This window comes from Rattus norvegicus, chromosome 16, assembly GCF_036323735.1.
Source record: "Rattus norvegicus strain BN/NHsdMcwi chromosome 16, GRCr8, whole genome shotgun sequence".
In the NCBI taxonomy this organism is placed as follows: Eukaryota; Metazoa; Chordata; class Mammalia; order Rodentia; family Muridae; genus Rattus; species Rattus norvegicus.
In genome coordinates, this window is record NC_086034.1 from 33632399 (window position 1) to 33652822 (window position 20424).

General features: G+C 43.4%; 1 protein-coding gene across 5 annotated transcripts in view; it reads right to left on the reverse strand.

Annotated features, from left to right (window-relative positions):
- Cbr4 (carbonyl reductase 4) overlaps positions 1 to 20424 on the reverse strand; it is a 69334-nt gene that overhangs the window by 6665 nt on the left and 42245 nt on the right. For 4 of the 5 annotated variants that reach the window (XM_039094606.2, XM_039094609.2, XM_039094607.2 and 1 more), the window contains 3 exon segments: positions 20191 to 20324; positions 16283 to 16417; positions 8417 to 8950 (listed from right to left, as the gene is read on the reverse strand). In XM_039094606.2, the coding sequence (XP_038950534.1) occupies positions 8772 to 8950; positions 16283 to 16417; positions 20191 to 20324 (448 nt within the window). In that variant the 3' untranslated portion in view covers positions 8417 to 8771. 5 annotated transcript variants of the gene reach the window in all.

Genomic DNA, 20424 nt, shown 5'->3' on the forward strand with positions numbered 1-20424 from the left:
TGGTTATGACAGAATTCAAAAGTTCCTTGACAGTCTGGGTCAGAGGAGCCACTTAGTCTGTCGGCCAGGGGCTGCTCTCCTCTCCCCAAGGCTATGGGGATTTCTCCCCCTTATCTTCAAAGCCAGACATGAGAATTCCCTTTGTACTCGACCTGCTCATTCTTGGACTCTATTTTGCTATGGAAGGGTCCACTCCCCTTTAAAGGAGCACCTGAATAAATCAGGCCCATCCACACAATCTCCTTTCTAAAAAGCACTTGTCTTAGAAACGTAATTGTATCTTCAAAATTCCTTTCAGGGGACAGGAAGGTGGCTCTTGAGTAAAGGGTTTGCTGCATACAAATGAAGACTGTTCATATCCCTAAAAAACTGCTACTGACTGTGTCTGCCCTCTGTGCAGAGGGGCCAGATTCCTGGGGCTCACTGGCCAGCCAGGCTAATCAAGACATCGAACTCTGGATTCAGAGGAGAGGTCTTGCCTCACAAAATGAGGAGGAGAGTGACAGGAAGGCAACCTGACGTCACCCTCTGGCCTCCACATGTACCTGCATCAGCCTGTGTACCCACAGCATGGGTACACTATACACACACCCAGAGGAGAACACCCATCTCTTCCAAGTAGCACTGAGATTCAGCCTTGATTGGAGAAGAGAGGTGTGTGGGACAGCTGTCTGCTCACTAACTCTCAGAAACAACTTAGCAGACAAATAAAACCAGAAACACCAATTACAACCCTGTGCTGTTCAAGGCACGTGACCCACTGGGATTTCACCTACCATGCCTAGCACATAGTTTTCACTTTCTCCGATCTATTCTTTATGTTGAAATTTCATCTAATTAAAGAGTTTCCCATTGTACTATAAATTATGGGCATTTGCCTGATTCCTTTTGAGAAGCCTGTAGATCAAGTCTTAGAGTAATTCTCTCTAGACTGGCTATCGGGAACTTGCTAGAAATGCAGATTCACACATGATGCTGTCCATGAGGCAAAACCACTTGGAGCTAGACAGACCACGGAACCTAGGGGAAGTCTACTACAGTAATTCTGCTAAATCAGCAGTTCCCAACTTGTGAGTTGAGACCCCTTTGGCTAACCCCTATCAACAAAAATGTTTACATTATGATTCTTAGCAGTAGCAAAATTACAGTTATGATGTATTAATGGAAATATTTTATCACTAGGGGTCACCGCAGGAGTAACTGAATTAAAGTTGCCACGTTGGGAAGGTTGAGACACACTGTGCTACGTGAGCGTAGGAATATAAGGACTCCTGATGGCCTAGTGCGATCCAGAGCTCAGTGCCTTCTTCAACCCTCAGCAGAGAAGCTTCTCGCTGTAGATGTGTAGATTAACACAAACCCCCACAACTGATCAGCACGCAGAATACGACACTACTGAATGCTTAGCTCTAAATGGAAGGTCTATGTCACGCCCCTTTGCTTAAGGCTCTGGGGTGTACACAGAGAGACTGTAAAAGCCAGAGGTGGTGGATGATTCTAGGAGGCAGCATGTGCTAGACACAAGAGAAAGATGCAAATCACAGGAATTGAGAACAGGTCCATGACCTGCACACGCTCCAGCCAGACAAAAGCCAAGCACAGAAGTGGAGAGATGGGCAAAAAGTCCAATCCCTAGCCAAGAAGCTGTTCATAACCGATAGCTTCTGGGAAAAGAAAATCAGTTTTCTTTGATAGAGAACACTAGGCATCCCAACTGAATGACACGGCACACACAGCCCTCAGGAGGAGCCAAGTAACACAAACCTGGCCCGTGTGGTTTTGGTGGCGGTGGCAGCGTGGGGTTCCTTTGTCTGTCATGTGGAAGGGAAAGAACATGAAGTCGGGTGGGTAGGGAGGTGGATGAGGATCTGGAAGGAGTTGGGGAAGGGAAAGAATATGATTAAAATATACTGTATGAAATTCTCAAGGAACAAATAAAATCATTCTTTACAAAAATAAAGGCCCTTAGCACAACTGTGGAAATGGCCTCTGGGGATCCTAAGGCTTCACCTTCTTTGCTGAGTAAATCTTTCCCCTTGCCCCAACAGCCTCTCCTCAATTCACTGGGGCCCTGTCAATTGGTAAGTAAATGGGCAGGCTTGGTAAAACACCGGCAACATGTCAACATCTCATTTAGATTACTGGTCCAAGAATTCAAAATTCCACTGGTGGTAATTATTCAAACTTAAATATTGCCCAAGAGAAAAAAAATAATTGGCTTAGCACTGAAAATTCAGTTGTAAAAATAAACCAAAGTCACTGAGATAACCACCAAAGAGAATCCTGTCAAGAACTAACACGCCTGCATTTGTACCGAGTCAGTGTCCATACCAGCTACAACTACAACCTGACACGCAACAGCTGCACGTCCCGAGTCACGAAACCACTGGCTAATCCTTGTACTCCTCATGTGTTTGGTGCAGAACAGCAAGGTGGAGACATCAGAAAAGTGCAGTGCGTTTAAGCGTATAACAAATGAAGGCACAGCATGTGCTCTGGCCTTGGGAGCTTATGATATAGATGAAAGACGAGAATTTTTAAAATGTTAGCTATTACTTTATTTCGGTATTTTGTCAAGTAGTATCATTTCCTTATTCACACTAATTCCTAGTCACAAAGTTTGGAGAAATGCTCCTTATAGTGGATTGGCCTGAGGCTGCTTGTATTGTAATGCTAAGGGTTATCGATAGGAAATAGATTTAATAGCATAGAGGGAACATGTCTGCCCAGCTCTAGTGCTGATTAAGGCTTATTGTAAATATAAAGTTTGTGTATATCTCTTATCCAGAAACTAAATGGTCAAAGGTGGGGTAGAAACCCTGGATTGGGATTAAAAATCTCAACCACAGTTCCCATAATACTAGGTCTCAACTCTTGAATACCCAATAATCTGTCTTCTCTCACTATTTGGGTAATAATGCATGTAAATCAGCTCAGCTTCTCTGCATAAATTATCCCCTAATTTGCAACATATAATCATATCTGTATAAAGCTGACACAGCCCCTCATAAATTGAATATGAATAAAAATATGAAAAGAGCACATATTTTAAAAAACAGCGTAAAAACTGAGTACTCTGGCTTCAGCCCCCAACCTTTTCCTTCAAATGCTAACCATGGCTGGACCATGAGCTGTTAGGAGGGTGGCAGCCATAAATAAGTCTTCTGTATAAGAATTGGCTAAAGTTCTCAGGCCTCTGAATGCAAGTATTACATTAAAATTTCTACAAGTCGATGAGAGAAGGGAGTGGAACCGTGAGGGATTATTTTACCTTTCCAAAGATCGCCACATATTTCAGACTGAGATAGATGGGTACAGGATTAGTGTGGGGGTTGGGGGCCTGCGCCCATTCTGCCGCAGGGCTCAGGACTCGGGAAGTTTGAGGACAATGCCAAGCAGCGCCACAGGACACTGCTCTGCCCAGGGGTGGGGAAGCAGTCTGAGGCACGGACACAACCAGAGCTAGCTCGAGGTCCCCGGGCCTGCAAGGAGGCCAGGACTGTCTGGTTCTCGGGCTCTTGGTTATCCAGGCACCGCTGGGATGCCACAGAAGAGCTGAGAATGGAGTCGGGCCCGCAGGGCTGGATCTAGCCTGGGGCAGAGGGGGGAAAGTTCTGGCTGGTCCCGAGGGGAGAATCTTTTGGCTCGAACTGCAGTGGTGGGCTTGGACTTGGTGGTGGGCACTGCTAGGAGCACAGGGAGGCCTTCTGTAGGAAATCAGAGGCTCTGTAGGCGAAGGGCTTCTCTATGGCTCTCCACAGCGGACCCCATGAAAAGAGGCAGTCCATGGTTTCAAGGCATTTATTGTCATGGCGGAAGGTGGATGAATAAAATCATACCCCACTTCTCAGAGTGGGCCTGAGATTAAATACCGTTTGCAGGGAGGAGTGTCTGGGAAGGAAAGTTCATTGGCTAAGCCTCCAGGCCTTTAGATACCTCATTATAATGGAGATCTGTCTTGAGCCTACCTTACCTGTGGTCACATCCTCTACCTGTGAAGGGGCTTGGGGTTACCCTTATGTGACCGATGGTTACAAATCTATGGAGGGCTGAGGCTAGTGACAGGCCTGGTTTCCTGGGAGTCAGGCGAAACGCCTGCCATCCCTTCAGGGTCACTGGGATTTCAAACCTTCTCAACCGGGAACCAAGATGTCTTTCACTGCCCCCACAGATGGGGGCACAGTTTAAAGTGTGAACATACACACTTAAGGGCAACCCTATTGGTAACATAGTCTTCGTTGTTGTTTTGAGCTTTTTGCTCATGTAGCCCAGACTAGTCTCAAGCTCACTGTGTAGTTGACATCTTTGACCTCCTATACCCTCAACACCATATAGTTACTACAGCTGAGTGCCACCATACCTGGCTTCTTTCTCATTGCTTCCTTCTTGATTACACAGCAAACCAGGTTCACTCCAGAACATGATGTGTCCAGCAAAGGGAACTCAAGCCTGCACGTGTGTGGGTGGCCAAAGATGAATGGGTCAGAGCCTAAGGAAGCTACCTACTCTCTAGGCACAAACTCTCCTACCCAGACTCATCCCCTGTGAAATACCCTGTGTGCCACATTTCCTAACAGTGCTACCACCTAAACATTCCTCAATCACCATGGCTTGCACTTAGTGGGTCATTCATTAGGTAGTACCACCTGCACATAGTGGGTCATTCATTTGGTAGTACCACCTGCACACCGGGCACATGTTCTCATCCTGAACCATGCTGTACAGGGAACCCACATGTACAGCACTGACTCAGTAGGCAGGCCCAAAGCCCAGGGTTCAATCCCAGAACTGAAAAAAATGAATGTTTATAAATTAAGTAAAGAAAGAAGCAGGAAAGAGATAAAGGGCTCCATATTTAGTACAGTGTTTGTTATGACACAGCTATTCTGAATTTATCAGTCCAGCGTATGCATATATTAGAATTGATCTTCAATATATAATTAAATCTCCATTTAGATAATGTTCTGTTTCAAAACTGTATTTAGATGGTTCCTGGGTCACAGAGTTTTGTTCTGTTCTAGTCTGAAGTGCTAAGGACTGAACCTGGGGCCTTGCTTATGCTGGGCAACCACCCTACCACATCAGTTACCAGTCCCTCTTAAAATTTATTATTATTTTGAAAAAGTCTTGCTAACTCTCCCAGGCCATCCTTGAACTAGGTAACCCAGGGTGTCCTTGAATTTGCTATGTTGTTCCTCAGCTCCTCGAGTAGCTGAAATTATAGGTACTTTTTTTTCCTTTGGTTTACCGAGAGGGTTTCTCTGTGCAGCTTTGGCTGTCCTGAACTCAGAGGTTCACCTGCTTCTGCTTCCCAAGGGCTGAAATAGAAAAGGTGTGTTCACCAGCACCTGGCTAAAACATTACTTTTTTAATTGAAATATTAAGAACATTTCAATAATGGTAAATAAAAAACAGAATGAATCAAGGAGGGAGAGAGAGAGAATACAGAAATAGTCTATTATTCCCTACAGAAGTTCAAGGCAAAAGGAATTCTGTCTATATTTGCAATCAGTTATGTGTCTTCATTTCTATTCTCAACAAATACTCTTTTCTAAGACCAGTGTTTTCCAGGCAAGGAAGCTCAGTGGTAAAATACTTGCCTGGCAACTGGTGAGACACCCTGGGCTTCACCCATCACCACAAAACAAAACAAAACAGAAACAAGAAAACACACACACACACACACACACACACACACACACACACTTCTTGTGAAACAAAAATCCATGGTTACTGTAACCGTACATTTTTTGATTAACTGTAATTATTCATTATCATTCTAAGATTTCAGGCTGAATCATTATATCCACTAGCATAAATTATTCTTAATTATGTGTGTATGTATATATGTATATCTGTGTGTATATCTGTGTGTCTTTTGTTTTCAGACAGGTTCTCACTAGGTATTCCTAGCTGGCCTGGAACTTAGTATGTGAACAAGGATAGCATGAACCCTCAGAGATCTACCTGCCTCTGCCTCCTGAGGGCTGGGATTAAAAGCATATGCAACCACATCTGACTATAATTTTATATTTCTTATATAGTTTTTGCACTTTGATTTGAGGCAAGACATCCCTGAGTTGACCAAACTGACCAGAACTATGTAGGTCAGACTGACCTTGAACTCTTGGTCATCCTGGCTCAGCTTTCTGAGTGCTAGGATGACAGGGGATGGTCTTCCACACTCAGCTCTTTATATGGTTCTTAAGTAGCTAGCTATACCGAGGTTTTCATGAGGAAAAACACTCCCTAAAATCAAGATTAGTGTGGTTCATAACTACCGCAGGTACCTTAAGGACTCAATACATCATTTCCTATAGAGAGAATTTTGGTTGCTTTGAAAAACACAGGAATATCATATATTTTTGTTTTAATCCCAGGTGTGAAATATGGGGCTGTTTCAGATCGTCCAACAGCAGTTGACTACGATTTGCCTAGTGCTCTAGCAGAGGCATGGTTTTGCCAGCTGCAGATAGTTTGTGACTGTGAGACACTTGGAACGCTAGAGACTTATCAGGAAGTATATCAATGCTGCAGCCCTGAGAAGAGATGGCTGCTGGTTGGTGGGTGGATGCTGTGGGTGGGTGGATGCTGTTGGTGGGTGGATGCTGTGGGTGGGTGGATGCTGTGGGTGGGTGGATGCTGTGGGTGGGTGGATGCTGTGGGTGAGTGGATGCTGTGGGTGGATGCTGTGGGTGGATGCTGTGGGTGGGTGGCTGCTGGTTGGTGGGTGGATGCTGTGGGTGGATGCTGTGGGTGGATGCTGTGGGTGGATGCTGTGGGTGGATGCTGTGGGTGGATGCTGTGGGTGGATGGATGCTGTGGGTGCGTGGATGCTGTGGGTGGATGCTGTGGGTGGATGCTGTGGGTGGATGCTGTGGGTGGGTGGATGCTGTTGGTGGGTGGATGCTGTGGGTGGGTGGATGCTGTGGGTGGGTGGATGCTGTGGGTGGGTGGATGCTGTTGGTGGGTGGATGCTGTGGGTGGATGCTGTGGGTGCGTGGATGCTGTGGGTGCTGTTGGTCATTTGGGAGGGTCGGCTACTGTTTGATAGTAGTTGTGGTCAAGAAAAAAACAAAAAGAAAAGGATTAGATTCAGGAATCTCTTTCTGCCCTACCTAGTGTTAGGGGGTTGAAAGAGTGGATAACCCACAAAGTAGCAAAAGTACAGCGACAACCCCAAGAACTGCTACATACAAAGTCAACCGCACCACACTTATTAGCAGATTATTTCCCTGAGCAGTGAAAAGTAGCATCACTCTAAGGAAACAGGACTTGATTGTAGAAATGGCTGAACAGAGGACACTTTGTGTCTCCCCAGCACCCCTGTAAAATGCTGGGCATGTTCATGCATGCCTATAACCCCAGGACTGAGGGGCAGAGACAGGAAGGAAGATTTCAAGAGGTCACTGGCCAGCGTCCTAGCTAAACTAGTAAGCCTCTGGCGCTGACAGCCCGCCTCAAGTCAGTGAGGGGAAAGACACCAGTACCCTCACCCTCCTCTGGCCACTAAAGGCATGTACGTGCATGTATGTATGTGCTATACATCCACCCACATACACACAAACCCTACACATACTACAAGCATACACACACACACATCACACACACACACACACACACACACACACACACATACACACACACACAGAGTCACAGTCGAGTATAAGGCAGGTATAATGGCTCACACCTACAACCTTAGCACTCGGGACATTAAGGCAGAAGGACCGCTGTGAAGTCAAGGTGAGCATGGGAAACATAGTAAGTTCAGGGCAGCCAGAGCTACAGAGTGACACCCTGGCTCAGAAAGAAGATGAAGAAGTGGAGGTAGTCAGATCGTGAGGTGATGGGTGGGGGAGTGGTGTAAGAAAGGGTGGGTAGGGGCAGAGGAAAGAAAAATCCTCTCTAAACAAACATCTTTCTCTACTTGACATTTTTCCAACATGTATTAAATAAATGATTGCCTATGTACATGCAGATACAATATTATGCAGAAGGTATAGTGAAATACTGCCTCAAAATGCAAAACAAACAAAGGCAGCCCTCAGCAAGGCTGCTCAAGTAATGTGGTAGATTGAGTGTGAAATGTCATGTGTGAACACCTGGTCCCTAGTTGGTGGCATTGTTTGGAAAAGATAAAGAACCATGAGGAGGTGAAGCCTTGCTGGAGGGGCGGGCTTTGAGATTTTACATCCTGGCCCCACTTCCTGTTCGCTCTCTCTGCTTCCGGTGTGTGGATGAAGTGTGGCCAGCAAGTACTCTATTCCTAGCACCATGCTCTTCCTGCCTGCCCCCGTCCTCCCTGCCTTCATGGCCTCTGCCATCTGGGACCATAAGCATCGGGAAAGCCTTTACTCCCCTATGTGGCTTTTGGTCATGGTGTTCTACCAGAAATAAAAAAAGGACCACAACAGTCTAGAAGGCTGAAGTCTTTAACATCCGGCTTGATACAGGTATATCACAATTAGACAACAGAATTTTCTACTTCCAAGGCAAAAATGTAGAAATTAATACTGATGTGTAGCCCTTACAGAATGTCCATGCACTAAAACTGCTGCTGCCTGTAAAGACAGAGACTTCACACCTTTTAGATTACAACTAGTCACACTTTGTTTTGAGACATGTTCATACAAAGATGGAAGGAATCATTTGTAGTATCCATTAGCTAATTTGTTTCCATTAGCAAATGTCACCCATATAGATATGATTGTCTAATTAATAGGAAAATGTGTGCTTGATCCAGATCACCATTACAGTAATATCATCTCTAATTAGGCAGTGAGCTGTAATCCTCCATCCACGATAAGAACATGTCCTGTGATGTATGGTGACTCTAAAAGAAACACAACGGCATGTGCCACCTCAAGAGCTTCTCCAAACCTCCCAAGAGGGATGTTTTTCTTGAAATGTTCTTCTTTCAAGTGTTTTGTCATATCCGTGTGAATAAATCCTAAAAGAGAAATGTTAATCAATTGAAAAGTATGAACACTAAAAATGGGTTTTCAACTCTTATTAAGAGAATTTGCAAAAGAGAGAGACGGAGGGAGAGAGGGAGGGAGGGAGGGAGGGAGGGAGGGAGGGAGGGAGAGAGAGAGAGAATTTGCTTCTGAGAACTTGACATTATTAATAAACATTGTTTAGGAACAACAGAGTACTATTAGCAATTACTTAAGTGTACAATTTTATTCACTTTAACTCAATGAATGTTTATTGAAAACAAAAATGCCTAATTCTCAAGTCCACAGCTCAGCTCTTAGTAAAAATAAAGACAATGCTGTTGACTGTAACAGGAGGTACAGACATGAATGAAACACAATATATTCTTTGAACAACTAAAATCCATGGAGGGAGGAAGTAATTGTCACATTTAATTGTAATGTAATAAAGTCTTGTGAATTCATTTATAATGCTGTAAATAAAATGACAGAGAAATGATTTTCACACAGGTGGGGTAGAAAGGACAAAACAGTATTGAGAGACGCTATCACAAAGATGGTATCACGAACTGATTTTGTAATACTCATAAGGATTAGACCATTCCATTTACCAAACCATGATAACTGATAAGGGGGTAGCCCAAGACTCCAAAGTCCACATAAAAAAAAAGCCCTATGGTCATTTGAATCTAACCTGGATTCGGATGTACACAAAAGATCAAATTTTAACTCAGTATTGGTACATATGCAATAGAGTGTGCAGACAGCATGTTCTAAAATGAGTTCTACAATATCAAGTAGGATTATTGTATATATGTATGCACAATACACACACACACACACACACACATACACACACACACACACACACACACACACACACACACACACACACCAGGATCAACTATAGGTTTATGAAACAACTACAAGAATAGTCTCAGACAAATATATAGCACTAACAAAATTTTACCACATACTTTCTTGTTCACTAATTAATCCTAAAAAAAAAAAAATTGAGACATGGTCTCACCATGTAGACCAGGCTAGCCTAAAACTCAAATAAAATCCACCTCTCTGCCTCTTGAGTGCTAGGATTGAAGGCTTATGCTACCACGCCCAGGTTCAGTCACTAGGTTTTAAAGAAAGCCAACACTAGCTTTCATGAGAGAGGCAGGTATGGTGAAAGTTTATGGTTCAAAGTGATAAAAGGTGGACTTAAAGTCAGACAAGCCACAGCAAGTGAAGGTTCCATGTGCACCCACAAAAAATAGTTGGTTTATGTTAAATCTAAATCATTTATAAATTAAACTATAAATCAGCTTAACTATATTGCCATTTACGAATGACATGTTGATAAATGGGAGCTAAATACTGGATTCAGCTGCTCGTTTATTATGTAATACCATATAATTAACTTTACTTTGGAGTTTCATTTATGAAATCTCAAATGTTTTCTTTAAAGTCCTGTGAAAAATCACTGTAGGTTTTTTTTTCTACCTAAGATAGTGAGAGGTTCCTGGGGAAATCTGGAAACAAACTGTAAAGTCTTTCAACAAGGAATGGGTTAAGACCTGATACATCCATGGCATAGACCACTGTTCACTATCATATTTGAAGATTTCACATCTGCAATCTTAAAAACAGGTTATAAGTGGATCCCATTATGTCACTATTGAAAACAAGGCAAAATATACATTCCAAAATGCTAACACCAGAGTGAAAAGTGACAGTAGTCACCAGAATTATATTCCAGGTGATGATTTTTTTTAATGTTTTCCTCCTTTTAGACCGTGTGTGTGTGTGTGTGTGTGTGTGTGTGTGTGTATTTGCACTCTGATAAAATTATTGTAACATATGAAAATTCTGATACATGCAGTCTATAATGAGGGCAGAATAACAGAACTAATTTTGTGTTGCCTGTGAGAATATACTCTGAAACACAATCCCTCTGCCAGAAAGGTTTGAGAAGTCAGCAACATTTACCTTCATCTTCACATACAGTGTGGGCAGGAAGGGATAAAGGCAGCAGCTGACACAGATAGAGCCACAATGCCTCTGCAGACTTTCAAACAAACGCGCTGTTACGAAGCAGGGTCTCATTGTGTAGCTCTGGCTAGCCTGGAACTCCGTCTGTAGTCAAAGCTTGTCTCAAACTCACAGAGATCCACCGCCTCTGCCTCCTGGGTGCTGGGATTAAAGGAGTGTGCCACCACACCTGGCTTGGTCTTCAGTGAGAAGCCAGAAGCCAGAAGATTTCGGTTCTCTCAAGAACCCATGAGTTCAATGAAACCCAATGCTGTGTGTTTGCAAACTTGTTTTCAAGGATGCCCCAGAAAGAATGAACCCTACGATCACTTCAGGTTAGAGAAGTTGAGTAAAATAAAATAATTAATGTTAATGCTAAAAACTTCATGTTACAATCCCTAGCCTAAGGCTCTGGGAACATGGCTGAAGAGGCGTGAGATTGTAGAGGACTAGAGTGTCTGCTATGAAGGACGTTCCCTCTGCATATGATGGAGAAGCTGCACCCATGAAGTCTCAACACTATGGCCACCCAAACAATTGTGCTCTGCACAGTGAGTGACCCAGCAGCATGGATGGGGATTCACAAGGCCTGACCCTGGATGAAGAGCCATGAGCAGTTAAAGGCTGCTGAGCAGAGGAGAACCCGTCTCCTCCAGTGACAACTGCAACCGGCAAGCCAGGCCCGTGTGGTCAGCACCAACCACAAACACACAGGAGCCACTCCACAGGACTCGGCACAGCACACGCACCTGTCCCAAAGAGTAACTGAAGAAGAGATCATAGAGAGGGAGGAGAGGGGAAAGGAGGAGATGGGGGTGGGGGTGGAAATGACGTAAATACAGCCAGTATTCATGGATATCCTCAAAACTTTTAACTTACAAAAGAAACAATATCAAAGAACTCATGATACAACTGATTTTTACTCTTTAAAATTTGAACAAAACTGGCATGAAGAGTTTTATGCTAACTCCATAAATTGGGCAGAAAAGTGATATATTTTAATTTAAAGGAACAAGGAAAATAGGCAGGAGACCCTGCAGTAGCGAAGGTCTGCGAGCCCCTGTCATACAGGTGAGCTGCTTTCAGGCCGCTTCCAGCCGGCCTGGTGCTGCTTGCTGTGGTGAGGAGACCACTGGATTCGGGTTCATGAATCAAGATTCTGTGCCCTCTCTGACGCTGTAAAGCTGTGACAGACACACACTCTGGACTAACTAATCCTGGGTTGTCTGTGTATCACAACATGAGCAAACAGAAGATGGCAGGCCCCTGAGGTTTCCTTCCAGATGCACATGGTTGGCTTTTGAATAAGAAATCATCATGACTGACTCTACTGGAAGACTGGGAAACAGCTCCCTGGAAAAGTCCTCATTTCTTACACATATTATATACAAATATAAGGTGTGCAGTCATTCACTACAGGAAAAGAGGGCCCCCACAAAGTAATGGGGCCACCAGTTTGCAAAGTAAGCATGTCCGTTGGCAGAGGAATTACCACAGCCTCTCTCCCAAAGCAAAGAAGGGAGTGGGCTGATGGGATGACCCAGTGGGTAAAGACACTTGCTGCAAAAGCCTGAGGACCTGAGTTCAATCCCCAGAACACACACAAAGGTGGGTGGAGGGACCAGCTTCCTTCACATCCTCTGACCTTGACTGTACTGTGCCATGTGCACAGGTGGCACAAATAATAATTATTTTTTAAGAAAGGGAAGAATTTGCCCTGATATACTAGTTTTTCCTCTTAGATTATATTTAATGTGGAAAACAAACATATTCCTAAAGATCCTTCTCTTTGATCTGCAGTGTCTTTTTAATTCGTGGACTTTATGTTTAATGTGTTGTAGATTTACACAACTACTGCACATTGCTCCTGTGCTGACCACACTGCCATGGCCCCTGTGCCCTCCATTTCCCTTATTACTGACACCTTGCCTTGGTGTGGTTTTCGTACTATGAGTGAACAGTGCTGACAATCACTAGGTAAAGCCCATGGAATACAAGAGCCGGGGTCCTCTTTTAGCTCTATGTCTAGGTCTTACCCAGAGCTACTGTCATGCTATCATTACAATATAGTTGTTCTGACCTACTCTGTCTGCAGTTTCTCAGACCTCACAGACCTGTTCTAGTTCATCAGAAATTAACTAAGGAATGTTACTAGTCTCTTATGATAAATTGCTCAGTGCTGTACCAAATGTCAATGTTCTCTTACGCTGAAGCTCACGAACCATGCAATCCTCACTTAGACATACATTCACAGCCCAATGCATTATACATCAATGATCTCTTGGGTCCCCTCCAACCCATACATCACAGAGCTAAGAGTAGATACCAGTGGTCCCTGAACACCCCTCATATCCTAATGCTTGTCTTACCAGTCTGTCTTCTTTCCTTGGCCCTAAAAGGCTCTCTCCAGGATTGTTCTTCATATTTGTAAAGTTCTGGAAACTCTCCATACTCTACATTCATGATTCATGTATTTAAAAGATTTGCTATGGCTATAAAAGTTATAAACTACCAGTAGGTGCCACTGTCCAACAGAGAATACTACTGCATTGCTGGACACTTAAAGGTTTCCAACTGGCTACAAAGCCACTCCTCCTTAGATCAAACACAATAAGTGAAAAGATGTGCACTCCAGCAACTTAGAGCAAAGACACCGTACTTCCTACCAGACATACAATGACAACCCAACACAGAGGGGTAAGGTGTCCAGAATCAAACTTGGGCCTAGTACATGCTGGGCAAATGCTCTAGCACTAGGCCACACCTCAAAGCCCGCCATTAAAATTCGAGCTCTTTACTCTGGGATGCGCTGGCTCCTGAAAGCCATGAGAATTCTTATGTTATAAACTCTGAAGAAAGGACATTCCATTGCTTCACTTTTGACAAGAAATTGACAAGAGTCAATCTATCAAATATAATTTCTCAGATTGATTTTCAATTAGGGAGATTCATCCACAAAGACAACTTTATATGCCAAGTTGAAAATGCCAACACTTAGCAGAACAGTCAAGGATTCAGGATGGAGTGACAGTCTAATTATTATCTGTCCTGTTTCCTGGTTTTCATGCTACAATTTGCTTTTCAACTGTTCTTCTGTTATTTAGAACCTCCGCTTAAAGCGAATCAGGAAAACTTGGCATAAAAAGAAACAAGCTCGAGATCTAAGGGCTGGGAAGATGGTTCCGTGTGTAAAGCACTTACTGTACTAGCATGAGGCCCACAGTGTGGATATACTAGACCTATATCAAAGCCAGGCAAGGCAGCACAAGAGGACCAGCACTGGAGACGCAGAGAAGACGAACAGGTCACAGGGTCTCACTAGTCTCAGCCAGTCTAGCTCAAACAGTGAGCTTCAGAGCTTCAGGTTCAGTGAGAGGCCCTGTCTCAAAAAACACTCTGGAGAAATGAATGACTGCTCTCCAGACATTAGTGCACAGGTAAGTACACCGTGAGTGCACACCTGCTAGCTTTATTTAAAGATCTAGTCCAGAAGCCGAGAGATCTTAATATCAAAATTAAGTCAACAGATAACATAAAATTGATTTAATCTTGTCTTTTCAATCTGTACTATGAAACAAGATGTGTGTGTATATATATATATATATATATATATATATATATATATATATATATATATTTTACATGTACATACATATATATTATACAAAACAGTATTACAAAGGCTACCCTACTAATGGTCACTTTCAGATTTTTATCCCCAATATGAATTGCACAGGAAAAATATGATATTTACTAAAGGCTCTATGGCACCTCCATAACACCTTCCAAACATCTCCTTTGCATAGAAACTGGATTCCCAGCACCCATGCCGTTGCCTTGACAACTAATCCATCCTAAACTGCTTCAGCATCTTCCTAACATGGTACACATCACTCCTCTACCTTCAGCCACGACACTGCAGGGCTCTTTCCAACTGTTTCTGGATCTTATAACAGAAACACGTCATTCGTTTCTATTGCTCCTGGACCTAGCACAGCCTTGGCAGAGGAAGGCACCCTAGGACATTCGCTGCATGAGTCCATGAGAATTGGGAAGATGAGCCTTCCTCTCAGACAGTCAGCTATTACATCACCAAAAAAATAGGATTAACTCCTCATTACTCATACCACTGGAATCCTGAGAAGAGAGATAAGTAAACAACCCCACGGATGGCTAGCTCAGCCAACACTAACGGTGACAGCCTGCACAGAGCACACAGAAGCAGAAGGCCAGGCCTAGGTGATAACAATGCAGCTCTTCATGCAAAGCTTTGGTCTGAGGCTCTTTTCCTTTTTCCTTCAAAAGTATTCATCTAAGCTGACGTCAGTGTCAGAAGCTAACTTTACACAGGGGATTAATTCTTCAATCTAACACTCTCCCAACAGGGCTATTTCAGTGACTACAGGGATTACTTTTTTAAGTATATAAAATTGCAAGACAAAGAGAGACTACCTAGGCCCAACAAGATGGCTTAGCAGGGAAAGACACCTGCCATCAAGTCCGATGACCTGGGTTTGATCCATGGAACCCACATGCTGCAAGGACAAAGCCCATTCCTGCAAGTTATGCTCTGATAACCACATGTGCAGTAGCGTGCATGCACCCACACAGAAGTATATAGGTTCCCACACAAATAAATGAATACATAAGTATACAAAAGATCCTATTCTAACTTACAAAGTATAGGAAAACATCCACTCTGTTAGGAAATCAAGTCAATACCTAACGAACAATTTCTAACAGCCCAGCCAATAATAAAAGCCAAACATATCTGAATTTGACATCTTTTATTAGAAAGGGGCAAACAATATACAAGTGAACCGAAGAGTAAGAATAAGTAAATAAATACATAAATAGGAAACTAAAGGATAAAAGACATCAATCTGATTCAAAAGGAAGCCTTGAGGAGCATATTTTTCAGCTTCCCATGAGACAGCCAGGTAGCCTTGCATAAATCTCATCAGACCCTTGGTCACAATTTTCTAAATTGTCAGTGTGGCTGGAACAAGCTAGGCCTGCAATCCCAGTACTACAGTGCATGGTAAAGACCCTATCTCAAAACACAAGGTGATCTCCAAGGTTTTCTTACCATAATTCATTCCTTGACTGGTGAAAAAAATTAAAGATTTTTATGTAAGATAAGAGGAACAAGACAGGGGATTTTTTAGTCACTAATTCATTATTTCTTTCAACAATGACTTTAGAGGGCCACTATCCAAATGTCAATTAATGACTGCCAATTAACAAATTAACCGGCAACCTAGTGGCCTGCCTTATATCAGTAAATCATACTACAGTTATTGTATGACATTGTCACTGACCTGGTGCAACCACATTCACTCTGATTTTCTTCCGGGCAACCTCTTTAGCAAGCGAGCGTGAAAACCCGATAAGCCCTCCTTTGGTGGCACTATATGCGGCCTGGCCCACATTGCCTTTTAAACCAATAATACTCCCTGCAGGAAAAGAAGAAGGCAAGGACAAGCCAATCAGATCGTTATTTGACAATTCATATCCTTTAGTCACCAAATCAGGAAGGAAAACCCACCTTCTCTCATTTTTGCTAAAATGAGACTCTACCATGGTCCTTGGGGTAACCCAGACACACAAGGCAAAGAGAAATTGAACAAAAATTATGTCAAACCACCAATAATGTGAGAGAGGCTTGTGTGATTTGTTACATGAAAGGTGGGAAGAGGTCAGGGACAATAAATGCTGGGTCTGAGGTGTGGTGTTTGAATGAGAAATGTCCCTCTAGGCTCAGACATTGAACACTTGGCCCCGGTGCTGATTGGGAAGTTTTAGGTGTGGGCTTGCTGGAGTATGCCATGGGGTGGGATGAATGTTAGCAGTATATGGCTTCACTCGACTCCCAGGTCTCTCTCCACTTCCTGCTTGTGGTTGAGATGTCACCTCTCAGTCTCCTGTTTCTGCCACCTTGCCTGCTGTTTGCCTCACCACCATGACAGATTTGTATCCCGCAAGGACCGTAAGCCAAAATAAACTGGCTTCAGTTTTGGCCATGGTGTTTTATCACAGCAACAGAAAAGTAACAAACACAGGCAGAAAAAAAGTTAAAGCCAGAAGATGTAAAATAAAAACTGATTAATTTATAATTCTGTCATAGATGGGAATAAGTATTCACTTCTACCTATAAGAACAAATCCCAGGCTGGAGAGATGGCTCAGTGGTTAAGAGCACCAACTGCTCTTCCAGAGGTCCTGAGTTCAAATCCCAGCAACTACATGGTGGCTCACAACCATCTGTGATGTGAGATCTGGTGTGTCTGAAGACAGCTACAGTGTACATATATAATAAACAAATCTTCTGAAGAAAAAAAAAGAACAAACCCCATAACTTTAAACTACTGTCAATCAAAACTGATCATGAAAACGTCCTAACAGTGCAATTTTGCTACTTTTGTTTATATGCACCTTGTACTTGAACTAAACATTCATCAGTGCCCTTGTCTAATAAATATGTAAGAATAATTTGTAATTCAAATATCAATTGTATGCAAATACATGCTTGCAAAACACAAATAGGGAAGTAATTTTCTGCACCACTGGCCTGTGCTTATAATATACAAATTGAACAGGAATCATGCACACACACACTCACACACAGACACACAAAACACCCACGCACGTGCATGTGCGTGTGCCCACGCACACACAAAATCAAAATTACATTAGAAAAAGAGATTAATCTATTTTTATATTATAAGCAAGGAGCCTAGTGTTTACCTGCACTGTACAGTCCACATTGCTTGATGACTGTAATTTCCCCCAAGAAATACACTGTGAGGTGGGTGCACAGTGTGAGGGCATCCCACAGGACGGTCACGTAAAGCAAGCTGGTATAGCCCACTCCTGCCGTGTATAGCATGTTTTACAAACCTATGTAACATGAGTGCACAGAAGATCAGAGACAGTGATGGGCACATGTGTATCTAAGTGCAAAGAACAGTAAAATAGCGTGTGGTCTGGGGTGGGGTCACCGCCATCATAATCGACAGAACCACTGTCACGTATCTGTCCTCCATGAGCTGACTTATCACATGGCACATTACTAAATGTGGCACCTCAGTTAAGAGAAGAAGAAAACTGGGTGGCACAGGAAGAAAGAAAAGCCATCATGTTAAGGAAAGGGGTGGACAGGGAAAGGGGTGTGTGGGGGAAAGGAAGACAAAAAGGAAGTTGTAGGCCTGGCGGAAAGGTCCACTAGAAGCTTTCATAACCAGCACTCAGGCCACACTCTATTCACATCTGGTCACAGTAATGACTTCTGAGATAGCGACACATCCATCTCCAAGGTCAGCCTAGCTGGTGTTTTTCCTACCCAGTAAGCAAATTCACTCATTATAACGCATCTGCCTTAGCAATAGTCTATGATTTTAAAGACTAACTTAGGTTTCTGAAACTTTCTGAAATGAAGATATTTTAAATATGTCCTTTGATATCCAGGCAGTCTCAGGTCTGTGTAACAGGTCTTAAGAACCCAGTCAGTCCTGGGCTCCAACTGTATAGGTAGCAATGAATAGACTAGTAAGGGCACCAGTGGAAGGGGAAGCCCTTGGTCCTGCCAAGACTGAACCCCCAGTGAATGTGATTGTTGGGGGGGGAGGGCAGTGATGGGGGGAGGATGGGGAGGGGAACACCCATAGAGAAGGGGAGGGGGAGGGGCTAGGGGGATGTTGGCCTGGAAACCGGGAAAGGGAATAACAATCGAAATGTAAATAAGAAATACTCAAGTTAATAAAGATGGAAAAAAAAAAAAGAACCCAGTCAGTATCTGAACTGGCTATGTCAGAGGGTCACAGGTCACCAATTCCTCCTGAGAGGGACCTTTAACAGAACAGCATCCCCCCTTTTGCAGACTTTTAAGGTACTGCTCATCACTTAAGACTGTAGTCAGATGGTATACTACAATTTTCAAGTAATAAATGAAAATTAAACTCCATGTTATTCTGCATTTTCTGCTCTAGAGACAAGAACCCCGAAGACCTCTTCCCTGTGGTTCCAACTAAAGGCTACTTACCTCCACTCTGAAAAGCTGAAGCTTAATGTTCTTCAAACCTCGACAGTAGACAGATTAATGATCCACATAACTGCCGTAACTGCTATTTAGACTCCGTATCTACAAGCTTTCTTTTTAATTTCAAAAATTAGATTGATTTTCTTTACAATTTTAAAAATAAAATATCATTTTCTACCTCCTTCTCCAATCCAACCCTCACACTCTCTCAGATGCATAGTCTCTTTTTAATATTATATATAATACACACACACACACACTACAACCTGCTGAGTCTGTTTACCGTTGCTTGTATGTAACCGTATCAGGCCTGACCACTTGGAGTAGGATAACCAATTAGGGGCCTGTAGTGGTTTGAATAGGTTTGGCCCCTGCAGATTCATGTGCTTAAATGCTTGGCCCACAGGAAGTGACACTATTAGGAAGCGTGTCCTTGTTGAAATAGGTGTGGCCTTATTGGAGGAAGTGTGTCACTGTAGGGGTGGACTTTGCCAATCCTCTCCTATTTGCCTTCAGAGGTATAACATGCAGCTCTTCCTGCACCATGGCTGCCTGAACACTGCCATGTTCCCACCATGATGACAATGGACTGAACCTCAGAACCTGTAAGCCAGCCCCAACTAAATGTTGTCCTTCTAAGAGTACCCTGGTCAAGGCGTCTGTTCACAGCATTGGAAGCCCTAACTAAGACAGGGCTTGTCCCTGGGGAAGGCTACCTCACCTGCTCTCAGCAGTCCTTAGTGTCCTGTAGTTCCAGTACTCTATGAGTTTTCCCTCTGTCTTAGCATGTCAACTGTCATTGTCCATGCCTTGTTTAGGCAGCCATACCATTGAGGTAGCACGGTTGTAGCTCCTCAGTCATTTCTAGGAAACTCAATCTCGCAGTTCGTTACCTGGCTCTTTGGCTCTTACAATCATTATAGGTTTGACCAGAAAAAGACGGGGGGCTGGGGGTGGACTGACTTCTCCTGAAAACCAAAACTGGTGACGAAATCGATATGACATTCATGAACAGCCAGTCTCCTGGAAGTGCACGACTGTGGCCTCTCCCATCCCATACAGTCTCAGAACTCTGAACCTAGATGCCACTTATCCCATGGCTTCTAGTGTCATGTTAATTCTTGGTATGCCACTCATTGACAATCAGGTGTGTTTACAAGCAATGACTATCAACCCTCCAGGGGACACTCACCGACATTAACAATAGACCCGCCCTGCTGAATCATTGTCCTCATAGCGGCTCTGCAGGTCAGCATGGTGCCCAAGAGGTTGGTATGAAGCTGAGACAGCATATCTTCAGTTTTTGTTCTTACTAAAAGACTGTCTCTAAAAAGGAAACAGTGGGCACATTAAAAACCGGACCAAAAACTCAAATCTAGGGGCTAGAGGACTGGCTCAGCAGGCAAGAGTGCCAACGGCCCTTTCA